Below are 14,640 nucleotides of genomic sequence, written 5' to 3' on the forward strand. Positions count from 1 at the left end.
AGGTCTAATTTTGTAGAGAATTTCTGCTTATTATATATGAAATAAACATTGCACAGGAAAATAACAGGAGTTCCCAGAATGTTAGATGATGCAGAAAACTGCAAATGCATACAGGGGAGAGTGAAAACATGTTGGATAGCTGGCAGCTTAGAGAAACTCAGCACAGCCCCCTACAGCTTTTGATATATTTGCAAAACCCCTCAGGAAGAGTTTATCACTAGTTTGGCGTCTCCAGTTCACAGCCCCCCTTCACTCCCCTCTCTATATGCCCTTCTAGCTTCCTCCTCCCCCAACCTATCCACTTCCTTTTACTCCAGCTAATGGAGAACAGATCTGAGAAGCAGCTGAGGGAACTGGAGTTGTTTAACCTGCAGAAAAAGAGGCCAAGGGGAGACCTCCTTGGTCTCTGCAACTACATGAAAGGAGGCTGGATAAAGGTGGGGCTCAGTGCATCAAGTTGCACCAGAGGAGGTTTAGGCTGGATATTAGAAGTAACTCCTTCACTGAAAGGGTTCTCAAAACAGTGGAGAGGTGGTTGAACCCCCAATCTGAAGATGTTTAAAGGACAGATGTGGTGCTGAGGGACATGTTTCAGGTACCCGACTTGGTAGAGCTAGATAATGATTAGACTTGAGGATCTTAAAGTGCTTGTCCAACCATGCCAATTCCATGATACTACTTAAGTGGAGAATGGGAAGGGTGTATTCTTGCCTTTATTCAGGAACTCAAACAGGACATGTTTCTTTCCAGCACTATTTGTATAGTTGCTACAGTACCCTTGCAGAGTCAAGGGAAAGCAGTGAGGATATTAACAGATGCTGGCACTAGTGTGAGAAGAGCAGACAATGCAACATTTCAAAGTGTTCCGATATTAATGCAACTGGGTTCAACCCTGGAAACTCCACAGAACACAGAGACTGCCCAGAAGAATATAATGCAACACTCTGCAATACGTGCATTGTGCTCTTGAAAAGCAAGATAGGAAATCAGAGTCTCTTACCTGAAACATGTCTGTATCTTTATCGTGAGTATATTCCACCACTACAGTCTGGTTTCTGGATAATGTGTAAGAGATACTGTGCTGACCTTTACAGCTGATCGCCTGTTGAATAAAAAAACATGTCTGTTATCCACAGCTCCCACACAAATATTGTAGTCAAATTCATTTCACTATATAAACACTTTTCTATGATCAGGAAAAGCAGTGTATCATAACATTTTATTACAAGGTTGGGTAAACACGTACAAAAGGATATTTTGTTTCGGTTGTAGTGGAAAATCCCAAGCAGCACTTGCTTGATTTCAGTTCAGAAGCACCCAATAGCTACTACCATTGTCATAGTTCAGACTCCAAAATTACAGTTTTCTCTCTGAAATTATATTAAGTTCTTAACCTTCATAGCAACTTGTACCCCAGCATCAACTTTGGGTTCTTTGGTTTGTTTTTAAAGCAGGTGAGCAATACAATTGATTTCCAGCTAAGAGTCAAGGTTTCAGGGATATCATTATACTTAAGTGGATTTATCAGAAACCCCCCAGGAATTTTATATAAATTGTGAAGAACAGTGAGCAATTTCAACCTGTTTTTTTCTCATTAAAAGGAAGTTCTTAGTACCTGTCAATGGAAACCGATCTCTAGAGATATGGATACAGCAAAAACTAAATAGCATTTCAGTATTTAAAGACAGACTAGATGAGGACAAGTCCCATTATTCTCCTGTATTTTACTGATGCAGTGATCAATTTTAGGCCTCTCACTACAAAAAAAAAAATGACATTGAGGTGGTGGAACAGGTCCAGAAAAGGGTGACAAAGCTGGTAAAGGGTCTACAGCATAAGTCTTATGAGGAGCAGCTAAGGGAGCTGGGGCTGTTTAATCTGGAGAAAAGGGGGCTGAACCAGGTGGGTGCTGATCTCTTCTCCCAAGTAACAAGTGATAGGACAAAAGGAAATGGCCTCAACTTGCACCAGAGAAGATTTAGGTTGTACATCAGGGGAAAAAAATAAATAAAAAGTTCCCTGAAGGAGTTGTCAAGGTGTGGAACAGGCTGCCCAGGGAAGTGATTGAATCATCATCCCTAGAGGTATTTAAAAGACATGTAGGTATGGTGCTGAGGGACATGGTTCAGAAGCAGACTTGGCAGTACTGGGTTGACAGTTGGACTCAATGATCTCAAAGGTCTTTTCCAGTCAAAATGATTCTATGGTTCTGTGGTTCCAAGAATGAACTCCTTACTTGTAAGGCTTTCCAGATTTACATCTGTAAATTGCTTTTTACTAATCCAGCTAGTAAAGGCATAGTAAACACCACTTCAGAGAAGAGAACAGAGACATCATCCCCATAACACACAGCAGTCACATCTCAAAGAAACAGTGAGTAACTACTTTTCTTTGATGAATAAACACAGAGCACAGCTGTCACAGCAGAGTGCCATAAGGGGCAGGGCAGAGTGATCCTTTCAGAGCCTCCTGAGACTTAGCACACAAAGTCTTCATGGCCCTGATGATTCTTTCTCAAGCTTAAAGAGTAACACTCACTTCAAATGACTAAGAAGTGTCAAAAGTGTAACTGTACTGGCGGCAAAACTTAAATGCACTAGGAAAAGCTTCAGGATAGAGGGAAACAAGCTGAGAAACTAAAGCCTTTGGCTAAAAGGGAAATATATGTAAATATATGGTCCATATAACTGCACACAATTATGAGAGGTAATGACTGTTACTGCTCAGAAAACACTTTCTGGACACTTAAGTTTTGAATTAATAGGTTAATTAAAGGTTTCTCTAGTTTTCTGCTAAGAGTGGTAATTTTCTAGAAGAGGTTCCACTCTTTAATGCTGCTCTTTACCTACAAAATTGACAGATAGGGATGATTAAATTAAGCAAATAAATATGTTCTTATCTGTCTGTCATCACTCAAAAAAGTCTAAATGATCCCAAAGCTATTGTTGTTAAACAAATCATTAAAAATCTTATCAAATGTTGGAGGTATTAAAAACATCTACATGCATATTAAAAGCCTACTAGGGTGAGCAAAGGTCATCTAGTCCAACTTCCTCACAGTGAGCAGGGACAGCTTCAGCTGGATCATGTTGCTCAGAGCCTTGTGTATTGTCTCACCACCTTCCATATAAAAAATTTCTTCCTTATATCTAGTCTCAATCTCTCTCTTTTAATTTTAACCCACTGCCCCTTGTCCTGTCACAATAGGCTCTGCTTAAAAGATTATCCCCATCTTTCTTATAGGCCCCCTTTAAATATTGAAAGATACCCCATCTATGGAAACATTCCAGGTCAGGTTGGATAGGGCTCTGAGAAATGTGATACAGCTGGAGAAGTCTATGCTGACTACAGGGGGATTGGACTAGATGTCCTTTATGGCTCCTTGTAACCCAAACTATTCTGTTACCCTATATTATCAACTACCATATTTTCAAGCATCAGAAAGCTTGACTTCCACACAGAAAACCTTCATCGATTTCCACAACCCTGTGCTGCAGCTGCAGATCCAAAGGAAGACATGCCCATCAGCAACTTGTTACCATGATGGTCCTGGATGCAGCTCCAGCCAGCCTGTGGAACAACTAGGTAAAATTCCCAGGCAGAGGGGTGTGCCCTATGCTTATGCTCTTGTCAGACAAGACACTGGATCAAATGGAAACTTTGGTGAGATGCAAAATAAAGGTGGAAAATCCAACTGGGGAAAAAAAAATACAAGGGGAGAAATGTAAGAACTTCCAGAATTACTTAGTAAGGTTATGTCCTATGCCTACAGAACTTAAGGTTTAGATATGTTAATAATTCCCATTAGGCTGACCAGGGTCAGTAATCTCAAACAGAGCAGGACAATCTTTTTCTTTTCTGTGTGTTCCTTTCCCCTCCTAATTTTTCTTCCTCTTATTTCCCCTTCTTTTTGTTTTCCACTATTTGAACCTGGTTATTTTCACTGTGACACACCACATTCCATTTCTTGGAATTGTGTAAATTTTTCAAACATTATGAGAAATGCTTCAGCTCTTGTGCTTTCGGTCTGCTCAGCACCAACAGTTGCAACAATTCAAAGACGTTTTACAGGCATTTTAACTGCCGGTCTCAAAGCAACTGGACACTTCCAAAAGAAAAACAAAAAAAAACCCCAAAACTCAAACAAACAGACAAAAACTAACAAACAAACACATCACAAAAAAAAAACACCCAACCAACCAAAACCAAAGAAAACCCAAGCAGTATTTCAGGAAGCACACAACACAGAGATACAAGGAACTATCTGCAATGTCTCTGACAAGTATGTATCTTAATAGAACAATATTCTTAAGAAGAATGCAGCCACAGGCAAAATCATGAAGGATTTTTTGACAGCTTGAGGAGCTACAGAACCACACTACTACAAGTCCCAGGAAAGTCTGAAAAGTGATTGCCCCAACTGCTTCAAAACTGGTCTGTAGCAACCAAATACGGAGGTTGCCTTTTTAGTACTTCTAATAATCAAATTCCTAGATTATTTTTTTCTACCACTACAATTTCTCACCCCAAAAAAACATTGATACTGTCACTAAATTGCACTGCTGTGGTGACTGAAGCTCTGAGGAGAATCCCAACTCCTAGAAGCCTTAATAAACTAAAATACTAACCCATATCTACTTGCCCCCATCCCAAGTTCCACCTGAGCACTACTCTGTATTTTCCAAGCTTGTAATCAAGAGTCCACAAAATGTTTAAGCATGTGGGTCAACAGTGGCTAGAGAGCTGCTTTCTCATAGCTTTTAGGTTGGACATCAGAGAGCATGGGCTAAAAAACCCCAGCCACCAAAATTAGTTCCCAGAAGAAACAAACCCTCACTAACATACATCGCCTGAGCCTGCCGAACAGATTGGAAACATATGGCTTCAGACTGGCCATATCACGTGCGATCTCTTGTCCAATAGAAATGCTGGTGGGGAAATATTTGATATATTAATTCAGCTGCCTACTCAGCAGTTTGTTTTACATTGTTAAGCATCTCAACTGCAGAATTCAAGCAATTCCCTTTGGAAGAAATAGATAGCAAAGTGGAGACTAACTGACAAAAGCCCTGTGGAGGAACAGAAGTAACAGAAAACAGCATCATCAGAGTTTTCCAGAATAATCCCACTTGTAGTGACCCTGCGTCCACACTGAGGATGAGGGATTTTCAAAAGTCCAAATGAAAGCAACAAGGAAAATCTAAGTGCTGTATTCCGCTTGCTATGAAGGGACACATCATAGAACACACTGTGTTGGAAGGGAGCTTTAAAAGTCTCCTAGTCCAAAACTCCTGCAGTAAGAGGGACATCATATACAAGACCAGGCAGCTCAGAGACCCATTAAGCCTGACTCTGAATGTCTCCAGGGATGGGGCCTCTACCTCCTCCAATACTCCACCACCCCCATAGTAAGGAACTTCTTCCTAATATCCAAGATCTCCTCTAGTACCTTTCCAAGGAGGAGCTCATGTTTGCACAGTAATCCATCCACCTCCACTGGGCTTTTAAGTTGAAGGACAACAGGCAGCACCTCCAAGCCTCACTATATATATTGAGCCAGTTTATCTTAACAGGAAGGCTCCTCTCCTACCCTATCAGTCAAACCAAACCCCACACCTAATCCCAACTGTGTGGCACTCCCACTGCCTCGAGATTTGAGTTTCAGAGCCTTAGGGTCATCAATACTACCCTTATGTTTATCAAGGAGTGATATGAGCTGTGTTTGAGAAGCCCTACAATCTACCCCTACACAAATGTGACCTAAGCAATTTTTATCTAACAAAAAGAAAGAAAAAAATAAGCTAGCTCTGCAAGTAGTTCCTCAAGTTTTCAGTTATATCCTTCCCACTGGCTGAAATTGCACTTGGCCTTGGTCTTTCCCCTGCCTCCTTACACACACTTTTCATTCTTCTCTGTTTCGAGAAGAAAAACTCGTTCCTGCACTCTGCACTCACAATCAAAGCAGCAGCTAAAGGCAACAGCTTACAAATCTCTCAGGTCTCAGAGGAGCTAAGATCAAACAGAGCCTGCTTTCCTAGCAGCAACACAGCCAGCTCTTGGAACATCCTAGCCCACCCAAATTCTTTGCTGTCCACTCATTCCCCCAGAAAAGCAGCTGCTAGCAGTTTTACTTTCATTTCAAGTAACAAGAAAGTACAATTCCCTCACCCCACATATAAATACACCCTGCAGGTAAGGGGAATAAGACCAGGCAACAGTTTCATCTACAAATATAATTTCTTAGTACTCTGCTTTTTTAGCAGAAAAAGGGAACAAACCTCAACTAAATGTTCAGCAGAGTGGACATAGGTCCAACTGACCAGCGGCACATACATCATCATATTCACAAAAATCCAGCATTACCCAGCAGTGTGTGCTGCACCCAGTGCCACCACCCCACCCACAGTGCCACCACCTCTCTCCAAATGGGTGGCTGGAAATGAGAAGAAAGGTCAGCACATCTGAAAATCTTTATTGGTTTCCTGTTGCACATTGACAAAGATCTTCAAAAACATCCTCACTGAATGGCAAGTAATAAGGAGGTAGGTCCACACGAAGGCCATGCAGATGATCAGAGGGCTGGAGCACCTCCCCTCATGGGGACAAGCTTTGAGAGTTGGGGCTGCTCAGCCTGAAGAAGAGAAGGCTCCCAGGAGACCTTATAGCAGTTTTCCAGTACCTGAAGGGGGCTACAGGAGAAATGGGAAGGGACTTTTTACAAGGGCTTGTAGTGACAGGATAAGAGGAAATGGATTGAAGCTGGAGATTTGGACTAGGTATTAGGAAGAAATTCTTTACAGTAAGGGTGGTGAGACACAGGGACAGGTTGCCTAGGGAGGTCATTGATGCCCCCTCCCTGCAGGTGTTCAAGGCAGGTTGGATAATGCCTTGAACCACCTGACCTAGTGGAAGGCAACCCTTCCCATAGCAGGATGGTTGGATGATTTTTAAAGGTCACTTGCAACTCAACAGTAGACTCTCTTCTGCAAGAGCATACAGAAAGCCTGTAAAATAATTTGACCTATGACAAAATTATTTTTAAAGAGGTTAACTACTCTAGTGATGGATTTGTCCAAGTGCAGCTTGCCTGGATATGTTCCTGTATGACCTACTCTAGGTGATCCAGATCTGGCAGGGGTTTGGACTAAAAGATCTTTCAAGGTCCCTTCCAACCTCCAACAATCTGTGATTCTGTGAAGAAAGCTTGCATTTTCCTTTTACACCTTTTTTTATGGGTTATTCTTTGAGAGCTCTGAAAACCCCGGGTTTGCACATAGTTATGAACCTCTGTAAACAGCTAAGGGAACTAGAGTTGTTTAGTCTGTAGAAAAAGAGGCTTAGGCTCTCTACAACTACCTGAAAGGAGGTTGGAGCAAGGTGTGGGGGGGTCGGTCTCCCATCCCCAGTAACAAGTGCTAGGATGACAGGAAATGGACTCAAATTACAGCAGGGGAGATTTAGATTGGATATTAGAAGAAAAAAATCCACTGAAGGGTTCTCTAACACTGGAAAAGGCTCCCTTGGGATGTGGTTGAATTCCCATCCCTGGAGGTGTTTAAAGGACACGAGATGTGGTGAGTACATGGTTTAACACCAGACTTGGTAGAGTTACATAATGTTTGGACTTGATGATCTTAAGGGTCTTTCCCAACCAAAACAATTCTATGATTCTATATTAATAAAATCTCTGAAATTAACATGCAACTCTTGACCTCCACAGAGGTAAGGGTCTAGCAAACCCTCTTGAAGGATCAAACCCGAAGAAAGGCTGCCATTTACGTGTGGTTTTTGTGCTTGTTTTCTTCCCTAAAAATGGTATTATTTTTAGTAAGTCATTCTACATTTATCTACTACACAGACTTTACTCTATGCTCAGCCAGATGTTCCCTGCCTAGGAGCATCTCTTGGTGTGCCGCAGCTCTCCTGCGTACTGACACTGATAAAGCTGCTCATTTCTCTTAGCCATCTTAAGCTCAGGAGTTCAAGAACAGGTCATGAGCTCATGGCAGGACTCCATTAACACACACTATTAGGTCAAACCTTCTGTGCAAAGAGTCTCCTTCTCTGGAGACTTTCAAAACTCACCTGGATACATTCCTGTGCAAACTTCTCTAGGCAAACATGCTTTACCTGGGAGGTTGGAAGTCCCTTCCAACCCCAACATTCTGAGATTGCGAGTGTGCTAACTTTTAAACCAGATCTCAAAATTCACACAGCATTTAGGCTGCTGCTCACAAGCTTTCAGGGAGCAGGCATAATCTACTTCTAGAAATGGAGATTTTGCTGCTTTTTTCTCACCCATTAACAGTGTTTCCAAGAAAAACAACCATCACAAACCCTCTACACTTGGAAATTTCAGCTTTCCAGTTCACTTGTGCCACACTAGCTCCCCAAAGATCACAAAAGGGATTTAACATTATTATGGCTACCAATGCTTCTGCACTATAGCAGAAGTGAAGGCTAAAACCCATTAAGAAAAGAGGCAGATGTCTCACAGGAAGGACTGCTCCATTAGAATAGGAGTTTTGGTTTAGTTAATTAGGTTGGATTAGGACAATAAAATGATTTATGGGAACACTTTAGTTTTCTTTGTTGGTAGTCAAGCTGACCGACATCACAGTGACGTGTTTAAAATTAATGACAGCAGTGCCTTCATGAGTTAAATGCTTTCTTACTTGGCTGCCAGCCTTCAATTTCTTTTGGAAAAAGAGAACACAAGAAACACTCAGGGTTGTCTGACAAAAGATCTTGCAACTTAAAAGGAAGCTTTAGCTAGCAAGGAAGGAATCTTTTTAAAGCAAAGAACACATCACATGTCCACTGGATTTCTGGACAGACTGACTACCAGCAGGCATTTGGTTACTGTAAGAAAATTCAAATCACACTACACTGATATTTTGCTCCTATCAGAAAAGCTTGTCCACTTAGGAAATTTCCCAGCCAATTATGACAAACATCACCTCATAGAACATTAACTAAAAACTGTTCACAATTCTACTCTCTCTTCATAAACACAGCAGCAGTTGTTCAGAATTACTGCTTCTGTAATACTAGATTTCAATGAGACTGAAAATTTACACTAACCTCTGGCTACTGATACAATTATTAAGTATAATTTCCACTTAGCCTTTTGCAGAGAAAATAGGAGACATTATCATGAAGGCCTTAAGGGGTTCATGTGCCTGCAGGAGGGACTGAAGCGACTGTACTAACCAGAACCACAGGCCTAGCTGTTTCCCAAGTTTGCATCTGCCTCCTTCGCAGATCAGTACAAACCCATGCCTCAATGTTCTTCCTTCCTTTCCTTGCTAAGCAAGTGTCTACATGAGAACCACAACACCACCTAAGACCATTTTTTTCTGAAGATCCTAACCTTTCAGGTGTCAATACTGTCCTGACAACTAAATGAGCATTAGGAAATTGTCAAAACCCACCAAGAGTCAGTAAATGCAGGTAAAAGAATATTCCACCATAAAGAAATTAATTAAATTTGGTACATAGCACTTCATAAGCATTTCTGACAAAGATTTTTGAATACATATGCTGATGGTACAACCACCTACAGGCAAATTGTTTCTTTTTCTTCAGTACATGGTGAACAAAGCAATGTTTGCCTTCTGAAAAACATCAATTAACTGGAAAAATGTTACAAATTCCTTATTGGTTTCAGATAGTTTTGCTCATTTGTTAAATGATCCAAGCACTAACAGACTGGGGGCAAGCTAAAAATCTGCATGTAGCAAGTAATTGTACAACAGATAGTTGTCATTTAAAGAAACAGTTTAAAGCCACATATGTGTGGTGCTGTCTGCAATCCCAGCCATAATAAATTAGCTGATGCATGGAACTTGCAGGCCACCCCTGTTCAATCCACTGACTGCAAAATCAGTCCCCCCCTCCTGAAACTCATGATAGCCAGGCTCAGTGCCATGCAGAAACCACTTCAGCAAATAGTCTGGTTTATTTACACTTCAAGCTTTTATGGTTTTCAAAGCATTCACAAGTTGGTTCTATGTACCCTTTCATGCTGAGCTTGGGGATTTGAGTGGGAGGGGGCAGGAGGGACAACATTTGTCTCCAGTATACATCAAAGCCATCTGCTGCGAGTGCACATGTGAGGTTGTGTGCTACCACTCAAGCAATTTGCCATTTATCAGCTCAATAGGCAGATGTTAAACCATTTTCTCCATTTGCTGAATCTGAAGTGAGTATTCAAAACACAGTCTGTGCAATTCAGTCAGCATCAAAGTTAGGTGGCCAAAACCATTATTGTTGCTGCCACTTACAAGACTCAAGCCCTACTTCATATCCAGGACTCTTGATCATCTCTGGTCAAGCTATTCCCTTATCTCATAGTATTAAAAGCAGCTCAAGGTGCTAGTTTACACTAACAGACATAGCTATACAATACAGTAGCTCAGAAATTGTTTTGTAAATCACAAACTTGTGGTGGTTGTGAATCAACACCCTCACTAAGCAACTTGTGAATAATTTTCCTCCCAATCTCTCAGCTTTTCAAACCTTTACAACTTTCCTCGTCTACTTTCTTCCATCCACGTTTTGCAATATTATATTGCTATCAATCTTTCATCCATCTCTGAAATCCAGTCTGTTGCTTTCCTCCTTTACTCAGCTTGCTAAATTTCTTCCCCTGAGTAGACTAGAGCTAGAGATAGCTGAGACACAAAGCCATGCCGGTGTCAGACACATCAACTGCCCACAGAGTATATCATTTACCCTAAGCTCCAGAATGCTCCTCTGGGAAAATTACTGCCTGTACATTGCTTCTACGCTGTCTATTGCAACTGTTCCAGTCAGCTGCTGTAGTCCTGTGCTGAGGACACATTTTACCTGCTTTGGAAACACAGGAGATATGTATTTATCACTCTCCTGTACTGAGTTGACCTTAACTAGTGCTGAAGGATTGTTTCAGACTGTCAGTATATGCAAAATTCTCTGAATTTTGCAGTTTGTGTATCAGTTGCCCGCAATAATTTATTCATGCTAGTAAAATACTATGGTGTGCTACAACTTCTCATTTACTCTATGAGGTGTTTTCTTTTCATGATCAGAACCAATCATTACAGAGCATATAGAGATGCACCCACAATACTGCAGATCAGATTTCCATGTACCTGTTGATGCAGACAGCAACCAAATGATTAAGACTTTTTTTGAGGACTCATCTGTACCTGCTTCAGCTTCAAACCACCATGCAGTTATATATCAAAGAAAAATCTGTATGGGCATGAATTTGCAAGTGTTTTTGTAGAGTATTTTACTGCTATTTGTGAAAAGGAAGCAAGATGCCCCAGAAAAGTAGGGCAAAAGAAGTTGAACATATTCCTGCCAGGATGCTGACCTCTCACAGTATCCTATATCCTAGAATCACAGAATGGTTTAGGTTGGAAGGGATCTTAAAGATCATCTAGTTACAACCCCCTTCCATGGGCAGGGACCACCTTCCACTAGACCAGGTTGCTCAAAGTCCCAGCCAGCCTGGTTTTCAATGCTTCCAGGGTTGAGACCTCCACAACTTCTCTGGGCAACCCATTCCAGTGCCTCACCACTTTCATGGTGAATAGTTTCTTCCTAATGTCTAATCTAAATCAAACTTCTTCCAGTGTGAAGCCATATCCAGCATCTTCTTATGAAGGTTCAAAATACACTGAGCATTCCAGGCCCTCTATCTGGAGCCAACAAGAAAGAGAAAAGCAGATGAGCTGCTGCTCCTGGTTATGGTGGGGGGATGGACTGACTTTGGTAGTACTAAGGCTTGCTATCTTTTTATAATGAAGTCAGTTCTCCTCATCTCCACAGTAGAGAAACCTTTTTATTTAACAGCGAGAGAAGCTGAAGAGACTAGCAGTCTGTTAAAGGAGACATTACACAAGAGACAGCTCAGCTACAGCCACTGTAGGGAGAAAAACTAAATGGCTGACTGGAAGAAAGCCTACTATGGCAAGAGCTGGGTTGAATACGATGTTCACTTCTAAGATCACACACTGAAGACCAGTGATGTATGACTTTCTGAAAGGAAAACTTCCGACCCCAAAACTCCAGGCATTAATTAGTTCAGTAAGGGTAGGATTTCTTCCATAGAAGCCAATAAAATTTAAACACAAAAGCATACACATGATTTTGCCACTGCAGCTGGAGCACATCCCCCAAAACTCTTGATACACCCACAAAAATATCAGTAATTAGAAAAAGATGTAACAGTGTTTGTTGCCGAACATTCGGGTGCCAAGAGTCTACAATTCATTTATATACATCAGGAACAAAGGCAGCAGATGCCTGGCTACACTTATGTACTTGGATATGCCAAGCACACAAAATAGCCACAAATTAGAATCCTCAGCTGAAAAAAAAGGCAAAAAAAAAATAATTTATAGGGATAAAGTCCCCTCAAGGGCTTCTATCAATACACAGACTGAAAGATTTGTACACTCGGTGTAACAGGAGTGAATGCTTCTGTGAATCAAAGCACCCACAAGCACCAATCTAAGCCTGCCTGCCAAAAGGAGAGCATATAACAAGACCAGAAGCTGCATATCATTCTGCAGCTTCCAGAAACTATAAATTCAAGCTGACACAAATCAATTTTACATTAAGACAGCCAAAGATTCTCCAGACAGTTACCTTAACAGACCTGTTAAGCAGCTGCACCAAAAAATCAAGTAGAATTCCTCTTGCCAAAAAGCCATTTAGTGCTTATAAAAAGCAGTTATGCTTCATAAAGCCTCCTAAGGGACAGAAGCAGCTTTCTAGACTTCCCACTATAGCTCATGTTCTTAGAGCACTATTCAACATAAACCCAAACCAAATCAGATGATCAGATTTTGTTTGATTTTTAATTGGTCTAAAATTCCTACAGAAACTGCAACAAGTTGTCACAGCAAACTGGACTCTGCAGAATTTTCCTTTATGGAGACTACCAATACAAGAAATTCCTGCAGAATAGTTAAGCTAGTACTTGAACCAAGCTGGACACTAGTGACAGCAACTCTCAGGAAACATGAGTTAAGCTCACCCCTTTAAAACAAAGAACTTTTACAGCAAGGCATTTTGGGTGCACAAGGCACAAAGGGTACATCTGTAGGACCTGTCTCCTAGGTGGATGAAGGTGGTAGGTTTGACCAGCATGCTCTCAGTACACTAACACTCAAGGAAACAGCACCCAAGCTAACAGCACATATCTTGCAGATGATAAATGGTCACTTTTGTTTTTTTTCTTTCAAGTCCTATGAGTCTACAGTAAACAGAAGCATTTCTAATATTTCCAGTTATTTAGACATATCACAGAATGATTTAGTCAGGAAGGGACCTTAAAGATCATCTAGTCACAACCCCCTGCCATGGGCAGGGACACCTTCCACTAGACCAGGTTGCTCAAAGCCCCAGCCAGCCTGGCTTTGAAGACTTCCAAGGTTCAAACCTCCACAACTTCTCTGGGTAACCTGTTCCAGTGCCTCACCACCCTCATGGTGAATAATTTCTTCCTAACGTCTAATCTAAATCAAACTTCTTCCATATCAAGCATGTTCCTGTGTAAAGTTCAGAACTTAAGTTCCTTGAGCACAGTTCAGTATATTTTAAAAATACACAGACACACTTTGGTTGAACTTTGGCCAAGCTACTTAAATGATTTAGGTCAACAAGATAACAACAGCAGACAAAATGCAATCCTGATTTATGGCACTGCACAGGAGTTGAAAAATCAACTTGTGAACAAGTGGGAAGCAAGAGGCTTTCTTCACTGTATGAGCCATTGCCAAGCTCATTTCAAAACATAACTGGCTGTGAGCCCCACCAGTGCTGTCTCTGAATCTGCACAGGACTAACAAGTCTAGCCCTGATTCCCAGAGGATTGTTTTGGATTTGTTGTGCTGTTTGGTTTTTGTTTTGTTCTTAAGTTATCCAGGGGAAAAAAAAAAACAAAACAGATGACCTCTTTATTGAGGAAATGGGGCTATAGGAATACATGGTAACTAGTACGCCCTCTACATCTTGAAAAGTGAAGCAACAAGTACATAAGGTGCCCAGGGAGGTCACAGATGCCCTCTCCCTGGAGGTGTTCAAGGCCAGGTTGCATGAGGCCTTGAGCAACCTGGTCTACTGGAAGGTTGAAACTAGATTTTTAAGGTCCCTCCCAACCCAAGCCATTCTTTGAATTTATATCCCACTCTATCACCCACTTGGGGAAAACAAAACAAACAACTACAAACAACCACCACAAACCAAAACCCAAATCAACAAATGACAAGGTAAAACTTCTTTCTTGTGAGGGTACAACAGCATTGGACAAGACTGCCCAGAGAGGTTGTGGAGTCTCACCAGGAAAGATTCCAAACCTGCTTGGATGTGATCCTAGACAACCTGCTCTGACCCTGGCTTAGCAGCGGGGCTGGACTAGATGGTCTTTGGACATCCTTCCCAAACCCCACCATTCTGAGATTCTGATCAACAAATTCAGGCTTGATTTATCATAATGTTTTGTCCCTGGCTGTCACCCCCAAATTTTTTAGAGTCCGAGCTAATAGTTAGGTTCACAAAATACATTCAATAACAACACAGGGAAGCTCAACTGAAAGCCAGGTACTTATGCATTTCCTAACATCAGTGTAGAATCACAGACTG

General features: G+C 41.4%; 1 protein-coding gene across 1 annotated transcript in view; it reads right to left on the reverse strand.

The window, feature by feature from the left end:
- Nucleotides 1–14,640, reverse strand: part of PELI2 (pellino E3 ubiquitin protein ligase family member 2) — an 82,670-nt gene that overhangs the window by 13,114 nt on the left and 54,916 nt on the right. Inside the window, exon 3 of the mRNA XM_068149019.1 lies at nucleotides 1,001–1,102. Within this exon, the coding sequence (XP_068005120.1) occupies nucleotides 1,001–1,102 (102 nt within the window). The remainder of the gene's footprint in view (nucleotides 1–1,000; nucleotides 1,103–14,640) is intronic.

This window comes from Melanerpes formicivorus, unplaced genomic scaffold, assembly GCF_026170545.1.
Source record: "Melanerpes formicivorus ecotype bairdi unplaced genomic scaffold, bMelFor1.0.p_v2 SCAF_17, whole genome shotgun sequence".
Lineage (NCBI taxonomy): Eukaryota > Metazoa > Chordata > Aves > Piciformes > Picidae > Melanerpes > Melanerpes formicivorus.